Source organism: Eumetopias jubatus, unplaced genomic scaffold, assembly GCF_037043125.1.
Source record: "Eumetopias jubatus isolate StellerSeaLion01/CBP00866 unplaced genomic scaffold, mEumJub1_p1.0 scaffold_9, whole genome shotgun sequence".
Taxonomy (NCBI): Eukaryota; Metazoa; Chordata; class Mammalia; order Carnivora; family Otariidae; genus Eumetopias; species Eumetopias jubatus.
In genome coordinates this window covers 39,490,690-39,508,157 of record NW_028274815.1, presented here as the reverse complement: position 1 = coordinate 39,508,157, position 17,468 = coordinate 39,490,690, and the positions used below count along the sequence as shown (strand labels likewise).

The window sequence follows — 17,468 nt, the reverse complement described above, 5'->3', positions numbered from 1 at the left end:
ACTCCTAACCTCTGTGTTGCACAAGAGTCGACTGTACTAGTAATATTTCTTTCTTGAATATTTAGTAGAAGCACTTCATTAGTGAAAATATGGGCTAAGAAGACTTTTTAAGTATGGATTCAATTTAACAGATCTAGGACTACTCAGGTTTCATATTTTATATTTTTAGTGTTTTAGCTACTGGCTTGTCATATATGGCTTTTGTGTTGAGGTGCATTCTCCCTATACACAGTTGGTTGAGAGTTTTTATCATACACAGATGTTGAATTTTATCACATGCTTTTTCTGCATTTATTAACATAATCATCTGATTTTTAAGCTTCATTTTGTTAATGTGGTGTATCACGACAATTTGCAGAGCTTGAATCACCCTTGTACCCTTAGGATAAATCCCATTTGATCATGGTGTATGATCCTTTTAATGTACTGTTGAATTCGGTTTGCTAATATTTTTTTAAGATTTTATTTATTTGAGAGAGTGCAAGCACAAGCAGAGGGAGAGGCAGAGGGAGAGGGAGAAGCAGACTCCCCACTGAGCAGGGACCCTGACGCTGGGCTCGATCCCAGGACCATGGGATCATGACCTGAGCTGAAGGCAGATGCTTAACCGACTGAGCCACCCAGGTACCCTGCTTTGCTAATATTTTATTGAGATTTTTGCATCTATGTTCATCAGGAATATTGGCCTGTAATTTTCTGTGGTGTGTTGTCTGTTTTTTATATCAATGTAATGATGGCCTTGTAAAATAAGTTTGGAAGTGTTCCCTCCTCTTCTATTTTTTTTTTTTTTTTGAAGAGTTTGGAAGGATAGTGTTTTCAAAGGATAATCCTTTGGAAAGGATTATTAATTCTTCTTTGAATATTTGGTAGAATTCACCAGGGAAGCCATCTAGTCCTGGGCTTGGTGTTGTTCGGTGGTTTTTGATTATTAATTCAATGTCCTTACTAGTATTAAGTCTGTTTTGATTTCTTGATGTCTATTTCTCCATGATCCAGTCTTGGTAGGTTGTATGTTTCTAGGAATTTATCCATTCTAGGTTGTAAAATTTGTTGGTGAATAGTTGTTCATGGTAGTCTCTTATGATCCTTTGCATTTCTGTGGTATCAGTTGTAACATTTTCTCTATTTTGGATTTTTATTTATTTGAGTCTTCTCTTTTTACTTGGCGAGTTTAGCTAAAGAAAGGTTTATCAATTTTGTTTGTCTTTTGAAAGAACCAGCTCTTAGTTTCATTGATTTTGCTCTATTGTCTTTTTAACCTTTATTTCATTGATTTCCACTCATCTTTGTTATTTCCTTCCTTCTACTAACTTTGAGCTTTATTTGTTGTTCTTTTTCTAGTTCCTTAAGGTATAAAGGTAATGTTAGGTTGTTTGAGATTTTTCTTATTTCTTGTTGTAGGCATTTATTGCCATGAAATTCCCTCTTAGAACTGCTTTTGCTGCATCCCGTAAGTTCTGGTAGGATTTATTTATTTGTTGTTTTTTGATTTATCTTTTGATTTCTTCTTTGACACATTGTTCATAGCACATTGTTCAGTCTCCACATATTTGTGAATTTTCTAGTTTTTTTCTGGCAGTCGATTTCGAGTTTCATACCATTGTCACTGGAAAAGAAGCTTATAATTTCAATCATCTTAAATTTATTAAGCCTTGTGACCTGACATCTGATCTATTCTGGACAAGTTCCATGTACACTGAGATGAATGTGTATTCTTTTGCTTTTGGGTGGAAAGTTTTGGTATATATCTGTTAAGTCCATCTGGTCTAATGTGTTATTGAACACTGATGTGTTTGGTCCTTATTGATTTTTTTGTCTGGATGATCTATCTATTGGTGTAAGTTGGGTATTAAGGTCTCCTTCTACTATTGTATTGCCGCCTATTTCTCCCTTGAGATGTGTTAATATTTGCTTTATATATTTAGGTGCTCCTGTGTTGAGTGCATAAACATTTATGAATGTACATCCTTTTGTTGGATTGACCCCTTTATCAATATGTAATGCCCTTTTTGTTACAGTATTTTTATTGCATAATATATTAATTATTAATATATATATTAATTATATCTACGGGTGTATTACATATAGATATATATAAAGGGTAATGTGACCATGTGGGGTTTATCCCATGGGTGCAAGACTAGTTTAATGTTTGAAAATCAGTGCATTAGCAGAAGAAAGAGGACAAACTGTATTGTCAGCAGATCAGAAAAAGCTTTTGATAAAATTCAGTTTTGATAAAAATTCTCAGTAAACTAGATATGATAAAGGGCATTTATTAAAGACTACAGCTAAAATGATACATAATGATAAAATATTTTGTACTTTATCCCAAGGGCAGGAATAAATCAGTTATATTCTCATTCTAACCGTATGCACTCAGTATTATACTAGAGATCCTAATCAGTTCAATGAGGGACGAAAAGTGTTTGAAAGTAAGAAGTAAAATTGTCTTTATTCACAGATGGCATGACTGTGTACACAAAAAATCCAGAAGAAACTATAAACTACAATAAAATAATTTAGAAAGGTCATAATAATATATAAAAATCAGTTGTATTTCTAAATATTAACAATAAGCAAGTTTATGATGAAATTTTTAAATGACATTTACCATAGCAGCAAAAGTAAAATTCCTCAGAAGAAATATAGTGAAAGACATGCAAGATTTTTACATTGAAGGCTATAAGTATGACTAAAACTAGAGACTTACATAGAAGGAAAAGTATACCATGCTCTTGGGTTAGAAGACTCAATGTTGTTCAGATGTCAGTTTCCCCCAACATTGTTAGAAGACAACACTTTCTGGTTCTCTCATGTTTCTGCATATACTGTGAGTGAGGCCCTGACTGCCCTTTGGGACTATCTTCTCAAAGCTGTTTGATAGTAAACAGCCTTATGAGAGAGACTGCATCCCTCTGGAAGAAAACTGCCCATTATAAAATATTTGGATTCCCCAAACTCAGTATCCCTCTCCTATTAAAAACAAAAACAAAAAAACCCTCTGTATATGGAGGTATCATCTGGCCCTCTTGACATCACTGTGGGAATTGGGACTTGCACTGCCCCCCCCCAAAAAGTGAATATTGAGTCTCAAATCCTTTACTAGCATCCATGAAAATGTGACAGGCTTACTTGTTAGTGTGTATATAGGGTAAGATGCTTGTAGAATGCAGCTGAATAATTACACAGAAGGAAAATATGTCACTTTAAAAGCACTTACTAGAAAACAAAAAGGACAGTAAAAAAGAGTTAAACATTTAACTCAATAAACTAGAAAAATAAGGCAGTCTCACAGTACACAAAAGGAAGAGGTTAATACAAGCAGAGGTTAAGAAATAGAATGAACGACAAAATTGAAGCTGAATTTGAGAAAAATTAGTAAAATGGACAAACTTCTGGCAAGACTGATGAAAAAGTACAAGTGAACAATATTAAGAATGAAAATGAAAATATAACTACAAATGTAGAGGTTTTAAAAATCTTAAGTGAATTATTGTTAATATTTTAATTTAAAACAAATTAAATAGTATTCTAGAAAAATTACCAAAATTGACTCTGAAAATCTGGATAAATAGTATTAGAATAGCAGAATTGTTAATTAAAAATTTTGCACCATCCATATGCCCAAAAGGCAGCAGGCACAGAGAGTTTTACAAGTGAGTTTGTACCAAGCTTAGAAAACGATCCTTATTTTATGCAAAATAGCCTAGAGGATAGAAAATGGAGAACACTACTTAGTGGATTTTATAAGGCTAGTATACTTGATACCAAAATCTGACAAGAGTGGTAAAAGAAAAGCAAATTACAGGCCAATATTACTTATAAACATACTGGAAAAAAATCCTAGATAAATTATTGGCAAGTTCAAATCTAGCATGTATAAAAAATGGTGTCATTACCAAAAAAAAAAAAAGATTAAGGAATAAAAGTCTAGTTTAACATTAGAATATTTAGATATTAATTTACCACATTTAACAGAAGGCAAAAATCCATGTGATCATCTCAAATATACAAAAAAAATTTTAGTAAAATTCAACATAGATTTATATTTAGTTGTACAATTGAGTGGCATTCACAGATCTCTGTAACCAGCACCATTTTCTATTTCCAAAATATTTCATCACCCCAAACAGAATCTCTGTACTGATTAAGCAATAACTCTTTTCTCCCTTACCTGCAGCCCTTGGTAACCTCTAATCAGTTTTTATCTATGAATTTGTATGTTTTGGATATTTCTTATAAATGGAACCATATAATATCTGTGCTTTTGTGTGTAGCTTATTTTACTTCAGCATAATGCTTTCAAGATGCATCCATATTGTAACATATTTCCAAACTTCATACTTTTGTGTAGCTGAATAATCCATTGCATAACAGTTGTTTCCACCTTTTGGCTGTTGTGAATAATGCTGCTATGAACACTTATGCACAAGTATCTGAGTCCGTGTTCTCAATCCTTTGGAGACTATAACCTGAGAGTGGAATTTCTGAGTGAAATGGTAATTATATACTCACCTTATTGAGGTACCAACCAAACTGTTTTCCACAGTGGCAGTACCATTTTACATTCCCACCAGCAGTACATGGTGGTTCATTTTTTTTTTTATCACCAACATGTGCTATTTTCCATTTTCTCAAAGTGTAGCCATCTTCATAGGTGTAAAATGTCCTCTCATTGTTTGATTTGCTCCTCCCTAATGATGTTGAGTATATTTTTGTGTGCATATTGGCCACTTGAATATCTTCTTTGGAGAAATGTCTACTTAGGTCCGTTGCCCGTTTTTTAACTGGGTTGTCTTTTTGTGGTTATGAGTTCTTTATGTATTCTGGATATTAAACCATTAACAGTTAAGACATGCCATTTGCATATATTTTCTCCCATTCTGTGGGTTGTCTTTTCATTCTCTTGCTAGTGTCCTTTGATGCAAACAGAAGAATAGGTCTGACTTACCTATTTCTTACTATTTTGGCTGTGCTTTTGGTGTCATATTTAGGAAAACATAGCCAAATTCAGGGTCATAAGATTTGCTCTGACATTTTCTTCTAGGAATTTTATAGTTTAACTCTTAATTTAGGTTTGGTTTATTTTGAGTAAAGTTCAAAGTTCATTCTCATGAATATGGATATTTCAGTTTTCTAGCACCATTTGTTGAAGAGATTGTTCTTTCCCCATTGAATGGTGTTGACATCCCATTCAGAAAACAGTTGACCATAGATGTGAGGGTTTACTACTAAGCTTCCAGTATATTCTACTAGACTATATATCCTTATGCCAGTGGTGCACTGTTTTGATTCTTGTAGCTTTGTAGTAAGTATTAAAATCAAGAACCATAAATCCTCTAACTCTGTTGTTCTTTAAGATTTTTTTTTTTTTTTTTAATTCAGGGTCCCTTTAAATTCCAGATGAATGTTGAGTTAGGTCTTTCCATCTCTAAAAAATAAAACCCGTCTTTTGAAAGCGATTACACTGAAACTACATATATTGGTTTGAGTAGTATTAACAATGTTAAGCCTTGCAGTCATCAACATGAGATGTCTTTCAATTTGTTGGTGTCTTCTTTTCCCTCCCAGCTTTTTGAGACATAATATATTGTGTAAGTTCAAGATGTGTGAGGTGTTGATCTGTTTACATATTCCTAAGTGATTACCTAGTGGTGTCTTTAATTTTTTTCAGCACTGTTTTCTAGTTTTCAGTGTACAAGTCTTATGCTTCCTTGGTTAATTTTATTCCTACGTATTTTATTCTGTTTGATGTTATTAAAAGTGGAATTGTTTTTGTAATTTTCTTTTTGGATCATTCCTTGATAATATATAGAAATGCAACTGATTTTTCTTTCTACCAATTTTTGCATGATTTTGTATCCTGCAACTGTGCTGAATTTATCAGTTCTGACTCTGTGTGTGTGTGTGTGTGTGTGTGTGTGTGTGTGTGTGTGTAGAATACTTAGAGTTTTCTACATATAAGATCCTATGAGCAAAGATAATTTTACATCTTCCTTTGCAGTCTTGGTACCTTCACTTTCTTTTTCTTACCTATTTGCTCTTGCCAGGACTTCCAGTTCTGAGTTGCATAAAAGTACTTCAGAGCAGGCATTCCTTGTCTCGTGATCCTTTTTTGCTTCCCTGCTCATGCTCTTATATTCAAATTAATCCAAACAGCTCTCCCTTTGCTTTTTCCCTTGTATTTTTGTGACACACTTTCTTACCTATTTCAGACAATTAGAAAGGCTGTTTCCCTGGAGGATTAACTCTGGACTCCATTTTGCACTTAACTTTGTAATCCCACGGTTTGTTTTTGTTTTTTTTTCCTCCCAGACTTGCAGTTTCCTTTATTTTTTTTAATTTTTTAAATTTATTTTTTGACACAGAGAGAGGGAACACAAGCAGGGGGAGTGGGAGAGGGAGAAGCAGACCTCCCGCTGAGCAGGGAGCCCGATGCAGGGCTCGATCGCAGGACCCCGGGATCATGACCCGAGCCGAAAGCAGGCGCTTAATGACTGAGCCACCCAGGCGCCCCTAGACTTGCAGTTTCCCAACTTATCATCTTGATTTTCAGTGTCTGGTTAAACAATTTTCTTTCTCTAGGACCTGAGGCTGGGAAATTATTTTATTTTACTTTTTTCTCTAAAGGGAAAACTAAGTTTGATCACTTAACAAGTTTGCTGTGTGTGGAAGATGCAAGAGGAGTAACCTAGTTCAGATACTAAGATACTAGTTCATATACTAAGTGTGCTGAGTGAAATCAATAGCAAGGTTTTTTTTAAAGTCCCTCATCACTTGTTTTATTTATTTTTGTTTTGTTCCTTTTACTTGTGATGTCAGATTCAAAAAAAAAAATCCTTGCCAAGACCTACGCCAAGTGGCTTACCACCTATGTTCTCTTCTAAACATTTTGTGGCTTCTGGTCTTATGTTCAAATCTTTAATCCATTTTGAGTTAATTTTTGTGTATGGTGGTCCAGTCTGATTTGTTTGCCTATGGCTGTCAAGTTTTCATGACACCGTTATTATATATTCATTTTTCATCCTTTTAATGACTTGGTTTTATTATTTTTTTAATATAAGCTCTATACCCAACATGGGGCTTGAACTCTCACAACCCCAAGATCAAGAGTCACATGCTCTACTAGTTGAGCCAGCCAGGCACCCCAAATTAAAATTTATTTCAGTCTGATAATAATATAGGTACCCCATAGTGTATCACATTTGAGTACTACTCATTTGGATTATCTTTTTTCCATTTTTTGCCTTTTTTTAACATTTGTACTGTTCAACACAACACTGAGTTTTTTTTCTTTTATTCTACTATAGTTAACATACAATGCTATATTCATTTCAAGTTTACAATATAGTGACCCAGCAATTCCATCCATCACCCAGTGCTCATCATAAGTGTACTTCTTAATCCCCATCACCTATTTTACCCATCCTGGTAACCATCAGTTCTCGATAGCTAAGAGTCTATTTCTTGGTTTGTCTCTTTTTTTTCCCCTTTGTTCATTTTGTTTCGTAGATTCCATATATGAGTGAAATCATATGGTATTTGTCTTCTCTCACTGACTTATTTTGCTTAGCATTATACCCTCTAACTCCATCCGTGTCATTGCAAATGGCAAGATTTTATTCTTTATTATGGCTGAATAATATTCCATTGTGTGTGTGTGTGTGTGTGTGTGTGTGGCACATATTCTTTATCCATTCATCTTATTGAGGAACACTTGGACTGCTTCCGTTATTTGATATTGTAAATAACGCTGCTATAATCACAGGGGTGCATGTATCTTTTTAAATTAGCGTTTTTGTATTTTTTGGATAAATACCCAGTGGTGCAATTACTGGATCATAACTATTTTTAACTTTTTGAGGAACCTCCATTCTGTTTTACAGTGGCTGCACCAGTTTGCATTTCCAACAGTGCAAGATGGTTTCTTTTTCTCCACATCCTGACCAACACTTGTTTCTCGTGTTTTTGATTTTAGGCATTCTGACAGGTGTGAGTGATATCTCGTAGTTTTGATTTGCATTTCCCTGAATGATGAGCATCTTTTCATGTGTCTGTTGACCATCATCTGGATACCTTCTTTGGAGAAATGTCTGTTCATGTCATCCCATTTTTTAATTGGATTATTTGTTTTGTAGGTGTTGAGTTATATAAGCTCTTTAAATACTTTGGATACTAGGTTGCCTGGATGGTTCAGTTGGTTCAGCGTCTGCCTTCGGCTCAGGTCGTGATCCCAGGGTCCTGGGATCAAGCCCTGCATCGGGCTCCCTGCTTGGCAGGAAGCCTGCTTCTCCCTCTCCTTCTGCCTGCTGCTCCCCGTTTGTGCTCTAAGTGAATAAATAAAATCTTTAAAAATAAATACATACATACATACATACTTTGGATGCTAAGTATCTGATATGTCTGATATGTCATTTGCAAATATCTTCTCCCATTCAGTAGGTTGCCTTTTAGTTTTGTTGATTGTTTCCTTCATAAAGCAGAAGCTTTATGTGCAGAAGCTTTTTATTTTTATGTAATCCCAATAGTTTATTTTTTGCTTTTATTTCCCTTGCCTCAGGAGATATATCTAGAAAAATGTTGCTATGTCCAACGTCAGAGAAATTACTGCCTGTACTCTCTTCTAGGATTTTTATGGTTTCACATTACTTCTTTAAACCCATTTTGAGTTTATTTTTATGTATGGTGAAAGAAAGTGGTCCAGTTTCATTGTTTTGCATGTAGGTGTCCAGTTTCCCCAACACCATTTGTTGGAGAGACTGTCTTTTTCCCGCTGGATATTCTTTCCTGCTTTGTCAAAGATTAATTGACCATATAATTGTGGGTTTATTTCTGGGTTTTCTGTTCAGTTCCATTGATCTATGTGTGTGTTTTTGTGTCGGGACCATACTGTTTTGATTACTACAGCTCTGTAATATAACTTGAGGTCTGGAATTGTGATACCTCCAGCTTTGCTTTTTCTTTTTTAAAGATTTTAATTTATTTGACACAGAGAGAGAAAGCGAGAGAGGGAACACAAGCAGAGGAGTGGGAGAGGGAGAAGCAGGCTTCTTGCTGAGCAGGGAGCCCAATGCGGGGCTCGATCCCAGGACCCTGGGATCACAACCTGAGCCAAAGGCAGACATTTAAATGACTGAGCCACTCAGGCACTCCTGCTTTTCTTTTTCAAAATTGCTTTGGCTTTTTGGGGTCTTTTGTTGTTCCATATAAATTTTAGGATTTTTTTCCTAGTTCTTCTAGATCTGTGAAAAATGCTGTTGGTATTTTGATAGGGATTGCATTAAATCTGTAGATTGCTTCTGGTAGTATAGATATTTTAACAATATTTGTTCTTCCAGTCCATGAGCATGGAATATCTTTCCATTTCTTTGTGTCATTTAATTTCTTTCATCAATGTTTTATAGTTTTCAGAGTACAGGTCTTTTACTTCTTTGGTTAGGTTTACTCCTAGGTATCTTACTATTTTTGGTGCAATTGTAAATGGGCTCGTTTTCTTAATTTCTCTTTTGGCTACTTCATTGTTAGTGTGTAGAAATGCAACAGATTTCTGTATGTTGATTGTATCCTGTGACATTACTGAATTCATTTATCAGTTCTATTGTGTGGAATTTTTAGGGTTTTCAATACATAGTATGTCATCTGCAAATAGTGAAAGTTTTTACTTCTTCCTTACCAATTTGGATGCCTTTTATTTCTTTTTGTTGTCTAATTGCTGTGGCTAGGACTTCTAGCACTATGTTGAGTAAAAGTGGAGAGTGGACATCCTTGTCTTGTTCTGGACTTTAGGGTGAAAGCTGTTTTCCCCCATTTGAGTATGATGTTTGATGTGGGCTATTCATATATGGCCTTTATATGTTGAGGTGTGTTCCCTCTAAACCTACTTTAGTTGAGGGCTTTTATCATGAATGGATGTTTTACTTTGACAAATGCATTTTCCTGCATTTACTGAGACGGTCATATGGTTTTTTATCCTCTTAGTGATGTGATGTATCACACTGATTTGCAAATATTGAACCACCTTTGCATCCTGGGAATAAATCCCACTTGATCGTGGTGACATTTTTTTTAATGTACTGTTGTATTTGGTTTGCTCATATTTTATTGAGAATTTTTGCATCCACGTTCATCAGGGATATTGGCCTGTAGTTCTCCTTTTTTGTGGTGTCTTTATCTGTTTTTGGTGTCGGGGTGATACTTGCCTCTGAATGAATTTGGAAGTTTTCCTTCTTCTATTTTCTGGAATAGTTTGAGTAGAATAGGTATTAATTCTTCTTTAAATGTTTGGTAGAATTCACCTGTGAAGCTGCTGGTCCTGGCCTTTTGTTTGTTGGGAGTTTTTTTGATTACTGATTCAATTTCATTGCTGGTAATCAGTCTGTTTAAATTTTCTTTCTTCCTGTTTCAGTTTTGGGAAGTTACAGGTTTGTAGGAATTTGTCCATTTCTTCAAAGTTGTCTAATTTGTTGGCGTATAGTTCTTCATATTGTTTGTATTTCTGTAGTGGTGGTTATTTCTCCTCTTTCATTGGTTTTGCTCATTTGAGTCCTCTCTCTCTCAGTGAGTCTGGCTAGAGGTTTATCATTTTGTTGATTTTTTTCAAAGAACCAGCTCCTGGTTTTATTGATCTATTGTGGGGTTTTCTTTTGTTTTTTGGTATTTTTGTTGTTTCTATATCATTTATGTCTGCTCTAATCTTTATTATTCCCTTATTTCTGCTGGTTTTGGGTGTTGTTTGCTCTTTTTCTAGGTCCTTTAGGTGTCAGGTTAGGTTATTTGAGCTTTTTCCTGCTTTTTCAGGTAGGCCTATATTGCTATATAAACTTCCCTCTTAGAACCACTTTTGCTGTATCCCAAAGATTTTGGACCGTTGTGTCTTCATTTTTGTTTCCATGTACTTTTTGATTTCTTGATTGATCCATTCATTGTTTAATAGCATGTTATTTAACCTTCATGTATTTGTGGTCTTTCCGGATTCTTTTTTGTGGTAGATTTCTAATTTCATAGCATTGTGATCAGAAAAGATGCATGGTATGACTTCGATCTTTTTCAATTTGTTGAGGCTTGTTTTGTGGCCTAATAGGTGATCTGTTCTGGAGAATGTTCTGTGTGCACTTGAAAAGAACGTGTGTGTATTCTTTTTTAGGGTGGAATGTTCAGAATATGTGTTAGATCCATCTGGTCCAATGTGTCATTCAGAGCCAGTTTCCTTTTTGTTTGGATGATCTATCCGTTGATGTAAGTGGGGTGTTAAAGTCCCCTACTATTATTGTATTACTATTGATTAGTTCGTTTGTTATTAACTGTTTTATGTATTTGGGTGCTCCCATGTTGGGTGCATATATGTATTTACAATTGTCACATCTTGATGGATTGTCCCCTTTATTATGTAGTGTCCTTCTTTGTCTACACGTGTTTTGTCTGATAGAACACACTCTGAAATCAGTATAAAAGATCTCACTCCCATTGTGCAAGCTGTCACTTCTACATTGCCTCTTGTTGGGCTTTTGTCTCTTTCACTGGGCTGGGACCCCCAGCTGTCATTCACTCTCCCAGCTTGCCCAGGGCTGAGTTGGCTGACTTTTAAAGTTCCAGGCTCCAAGTCACACTGGTTATACCAACTCATGGAATTCAGCCCCTCTGGTTTTTTTGTTTTTTTTTTAAAGATTTTATTTATTTATTTGAGAGATCAGAGTGAGAGAGAGTGAGCCCAAGAGGGGGTAGGCTCAGAGGAAGAAGCAGACTCCCTGCTGAGCAGAGAGCCCGATGTGGGACTCGATCCCGGGACTCCGGGATCATGACCTGAGCCGAAGGCAGTCGCTTAACCAACTGAGCCACCCAGGCGCCCCCCTCTCTGGCTTCCAAGGCCAGTCATTATGGGGATTCCTTTTCCCTGTGTGGGCTCCCTGGTGTTTTCTCCTCTCTGTGACTGCAGCTCCCTCCCTGCTGTGGGCAGCTCCCAACCACCATTTTCTGCCCTTCCTAACCTTTCTGATGGGGCTGCTTCTCTACCTTTAGTTATGGAGTTTATTCTGCCAGTCTTCAAATCACACTCTGGTTTACTGACTTGGATATGAGTGGTAGTATAGTTGTAAATGTGGGACAGTGTGGGCTGAGCGTCCTCCTACTGCAACATCTTCCCTGGCGGCACCCCCTCCATTTTTTACTTTCAGTCTTTTGAGTCAGCATGTGGATGTTTTTTATCTGTTCTCCCAAACTCTGCCTTTTAGTTGGGGAGTTTCATCCATTTATATTTAATTACTCATAAAGGACATCTCCTGTTTAGCTGTTTTCTGTGTATGTAATTCAATTCCTTTTTTTCATACTTATCTGAAACTTTGTACTGTGCCATTTTTATTCCCTTGTTCTGTATTAGGTATAGTCTTAGTAGTTAGTTTTGTGATTACAATTAACATCTTACAACAATCTTAGTTTGAATAATGCCAGTTACATTTCAATAGTATCCCAAAACTCCACTTCTATATCTCTGTCCCTCTCTATTGTTATTGTCACAGCTTACATCTCTATCCATTGTGTGCTCATTAACATGGATTTATAATTATTTTATATGTATTTGCCTTTAACTCCTACGAAAAAAGAAAAGTTACAAACCAAAAGTATAAAGCTGGCTTTTTCAGTGAAGTTGCCTTTACTGGTGTTCTTTATTCACATGGCTTTAAGTTATTGTCTATTGTCTTTTCATTGCAGCCTGAAGGACTCCTGTTATCAGGGAATACCTTAATTTCTCCTCCATTCTGGAAGGATAATTTTGCTGGATATAGAATTCTTCATTTACAGTTTTTTTCTTTCAGAACCTTAAACAGGTCATCTCATTGCCTCTGACATCCATGGTTTCTGATGAGAAATTAATCTTACTGAGGCTCCCCTAGCACATGAGGAGTTGGTTTTCTCTTCTGCTGCTTTCATTATTCATTCTCTCTACTGTTAAACAACTTGACTATGTGTCTCAGTGTGGATCCCTTAATTTTATTGTTTGGAATTTGTTGAGATTCTTGGATGTGTAGATTCATATATTTTAGATATGGAAGGTTTTAACCATTATTCCTTTAAATATCGTTTCTTTCTCTCTTCTCCTAGAACTCCCATAATGCGTATGATGGTCTCACAGGTCCTTTAGGCTGTTCGCTTTTCTTTCTCCTCCTCAAACTGGATTTCAACTGTTCTATCTTCAAGTTCACCAATTCTTTCTTCTGCCTACTCAAATCTGTTGAATCCCTCTGGTGTATTTTTGCACCTTAGTTATTGTACTCTTCAGGTCCAGAATTTCTATGTGGTTTCCTTTTTATTTATTTATTTATTTTTAAGATTTTATTTGACAGAGAGACACACATCGAGAGAGGGAACACAAGCAGGGGGAGTGGGAGAGGGAGAAGCAGGCTTCCCGCCGAGCAGGGAACCCGATGCGGGGCTCGATCCCAGAACCCTGGGATCATGACCTGAGCTGAAGGCAGACGCCCAACGACTGAGCCACCCAGGCGCCCCAGTTTCTGGTACTTTTTAAAATGTTTCTCTGGAGGTATGGGTGTATGGAGCTGTCTACTCCACCATTTTGCTGATGTCACTCCATATTTTTTAAAACTAATTAATTACATGTAGAAGAGAAATTCATTAGCTTAAAAAAAGGTATTTCCCTACTGTGGTTTAGATTTGCATTTCTGAAGAGGTTTCAGTGGCTAAGGAAATGCTGTTTCTGGCATCTCAAAAGAAAACTGTTTTGGTTGAGTAAATTTGGGAAAAGCATATGAAAGGCTCTGAAAAGTTGTAAAGAAACCTGCTTTATGTTTATTTGAACCAAAAATTTCCCATTTCATGTAAGAGCCTTTCCTATTGACAATTAGCATTTGAAGAATGTGTCACTACAGTAGGACAAGAAAAGTGGTCCTAGTTCTTCAGCTGGGAGTTGGGTGGCAGGAAGAGGTCCAGAGGGCAGGCATGGTTAGTACTATTTAGGAATAAATATGGGTCATAACCCCTCCTCTCCAGAAGTTCTGAGACAGACACGGAAATATATGACCAGGAGGCCTAAGGTCATGTGAGCAGTACAAGTGGTAAGTGCTTCAGCAAGGCATGATGGACAACATGGGGAGAGTGGGGAGGGATGGGGAAAGGGAGGTCACAACCTGTCTAGAGGGAAATGGTGAGTGATCATCACAAGCTGGATAGTTATTTTTAGAGTAAGCTATATTTATTTCCAAACAAAAAAAAAAAACAAATGGATTGGTGGTGTGGGATGTTATTTCGAGTACTGTTGACATGGATTATTTTTTTTAGGGCACCAAGTAGATTCAGTGTGTAGTTAAGGTGGAGAGAGTGGTAGCTGGTGCTGCTAGTGCTGGACCTAAGTTGAGAGGCTGAGGATAGAGGAGAACTTTTACTGCAGGTATTTACACCATTATTTCCCTTCCTAGATTGTGGACCTTCCAGGGCCAGGACAGTATCTAACTCTCCTTGTTTCCAATGATGCCCAAAAGAATACTGAGGGAAAATGGACTACAGGACATGATAATAAGCCAACAATGCTCTTTCCTTAACCTGAAAGCAGGAATGGAGAAAAGAGGACCTCGCCAAACAATGAAAACAAACCAACCCTACATTTAGATCATTTTATGTGAATGGCTGGAAGAGTGGTTGTAAATATTCTGTCCATCCATCCACCTGAAATTTTGATTATCCACATAAGACAAAAATGCTCAGTGATTATGAGCATCCTGTGAATAAACGAGCCAGATAAATGCAATCATGAAACTATATCCTATCTATGTCAGTTTGTCTCAAGTTGATTTATAGATTCAAAGCAATCCCAATCAAAATCACAGCAAATTAGTTTGTGGATATTGACAAATGAATTCTAAAATTTATATGGATAGGCAAAAGACCCAAAATAGCCAACACAGTATTGAAGAACAAAGTTGAAGGACTGATGCTCTCTGACTTCAAGACTTACTATAAAGGTACAGCAATTAAGACAGTGTGGTATTGGTGAAAAAAGAGGCAAACACATCAATGGAACGGAACTGACAGCTTGAAACAGGCCCACATAAATACAGTCAACTGATCTTTAAAAAAGGAGTAAGGACAATATAATGCAACAAAGATGGTCTTTTCAGCAAATCGTGCTGGAACATGCAAAAAAAAAAAAATAATAATAATAATCCAGACACAGACCTTAAGCACTTTATAGAATTAAATCAAAATGGATCAAAACCTAAATGTAAAACACAAAATTCTTAGGAGATTAACACAGGAGAAAATCTAGATGACCATGGGTATGACCATGACTTAAGATCTAACACCAAAGGCATGATCATGAAAGAAATCACTGGGATGCTGGACTTCATTTAATTTGAAAACTGCTCTGTGAAAGATAATGTGAAGGAGTGAGAAGACAAGCCACAACTGGGAGAAAAATCTTCATAAAAGACACATCTGAGAAAGAACTATTACCAAACTATGCAAAGAGCTCTTCAAACTCAACAATAAGAAAATGAACCATCCAATTAAAAATGGGCAAAAGACCTAAACACCTCACCAAAAAAGATACAGAGATGACAAAAAAAGCACATGAAAAAATGTTAAGCATCATAAATCACTAGGGAATTGCAAATTAAAACAACAGTGAGCTACTACTACATACCTGTTAGAATGGTCAAAATCCAAAACACTGATAACATCAACTACTCGCGAGGATGTGGAGAATTAGGAACTCTCAGTCATGGCTGGTGGGAAAGCAAAATGGCACAGCCACTTTGGAAGACAGTTTGGCAGTTCCTTACAAAAGCAGACATAGTCTTACCAGTGATCCAGCAACTGTGCTCCTTGGTATTTACCCGAATGAGGTGAACAACAGCAGCAGCAGCAGCAGCAGAAGCAATCAGGTCACTTACCAGTGATCCAGCAACTGTGCTCCTTGGTATTTACCCGAATGAGGTGAACAACAGCAGCAGCAGCAGCAGCAGAAGCTAATCTCACAGCGGTCTGCTCTGGGGCCAGCTTGCATTGGGAAGGAGAGTGAGGAAAACTACATGCACACACCTGTTAGGACATAATACAGCCATCCAGACAACAGGACAAGGAGTCACAATTCTCGAGGATCCTTTTGGTTGTAAACAGATGACAGAAAGCAGAAGTGTGGCTCCCACACCGCATCTGGGAAGGCTGCAGAACAGTGTCCTCAGAGCGGAAGCCTCTTGTGCTGAGCTTCCGCGGCCCATACACCTGGCTGTTGCACTTCCTCCCCTTCCAAGGTCAACATGTAATTTGAGACTGCAAAACAGTCTTGTTTTGAAAATTCACTGCACATGACAATCTACAATGAGACCCAGTGTTAAAGCAGAAATTTATTAAAATCCATTTTATATAATAGTGTTTTAGGGACAAAAAAAGGCAGAGTCCTCAACATTCAGGCAGTCAACTCTATCCTCAGAAGTGCTTCAGGAGAAGACAGATTCCTTTGCCTTTTCCTCCAAAAGATACTTCTGTTTATATTCCTGAAAATGATGCATTGTGAGAAGACAGATTCCTTTGCCCTCCCCCCCAAAAGATACTTCTATTTATACCCCTGAAAATGATGCATTTATAACCCCACTCTCAAGGACAATCCTGTTGAGATCCCAAAACCTCTGCAAAGAGTGAAAAGATAGGAGCAGAGAACCTTCTCAGAATGCAGTGCCTCATTTAGAGGTGTAGTGCAAGAGGTACATAAAATGGTGCTGCTTCAGAGGAGTGTACCCGCTCCTGGCAGGTGGGCCGGAAAAGAGCCCGAGGGCCCAGCGGGGCGGCCCCTAGCTGCGGAGTGTGGCCAGACGGGACTGCATGGCCTCCAGGGCCTCCTCCTCCTCCTCCTCCTCCTCCTCCTCGGATGCCGCCATCGCTCCTGGAGGTTCAGGCTCTGGAAGGGCGTCAGTCACTTTACTAGGTGCTTTGCCCAAGGCCCCTGAAAAGAAACAGCAAATAAATTAGCCACGTATCATTTTAAAGAAGTGGTCCCTCATCCTTCTCTGCTTTTCGTGCCTGGAAGAGTCCAACAAGAAACAGAAAAGGGGCAATAAAACGAGCTGTTTGCATGAGGTTTTGCTCACTATGACAAATATGCAAACACCAGCTTGTCATGAGACCAAGGTTACAATAACTGAGGATTCTGGTTTTTAGAATTTTGGTTCTGACACTCTTATTTAGTCTAAATTCCTAAACACTACTGAATACTTCATTTTCAAGATGTTAAGTGTTAAGATGAAGATGTTAAATGTCTCTCAGTCAAACTAAATTGTTTCTAAACCTTCACAAAATGTTTTCCTGGAGCAACTAGTCTTTCTCCCAATAGTTTTAAAACAAACAATTTTAAAACAAACAGATAAAAACTAAATGTCACTATTTTTTTTATTAAGCCTAAGACCCAATATCCAGAAGTAAAAATAAAGTTTAAAACCTCATCAATTTTCAGAGATAAC

The 17,468-nt window shown here is 37.0% G+C and overlaps 1 protein-coding gene across 2 annotated transcripts in view; it reads right to left on the bottom strand.

Moving 5' to 3' along the window:
• Window positions 1–16,333: 16,333 nt before the first annotated feature.
• The window catches only part of RNF103 (ring finger protein 103), a 113,599-nt gene continuing 112,464 nt past the window's right edge, over window positions 16,334–17,468 (bottom strand). For both annotated transcript variants that reach the window (XM_028122332.2, XM_028122331.2), the window contains one exon: window positions 16,334–16,954. In XM_028122332.2, the coding sequence (XP_027978133.1) occupies window positions 16,803–16,954 (152 nt within the window). In that variant the 3' untranslated portion in view covers window positions 16,334–16,802. The remainder of the gene's footprint in view (window positions 16,955–17,468) is intronic.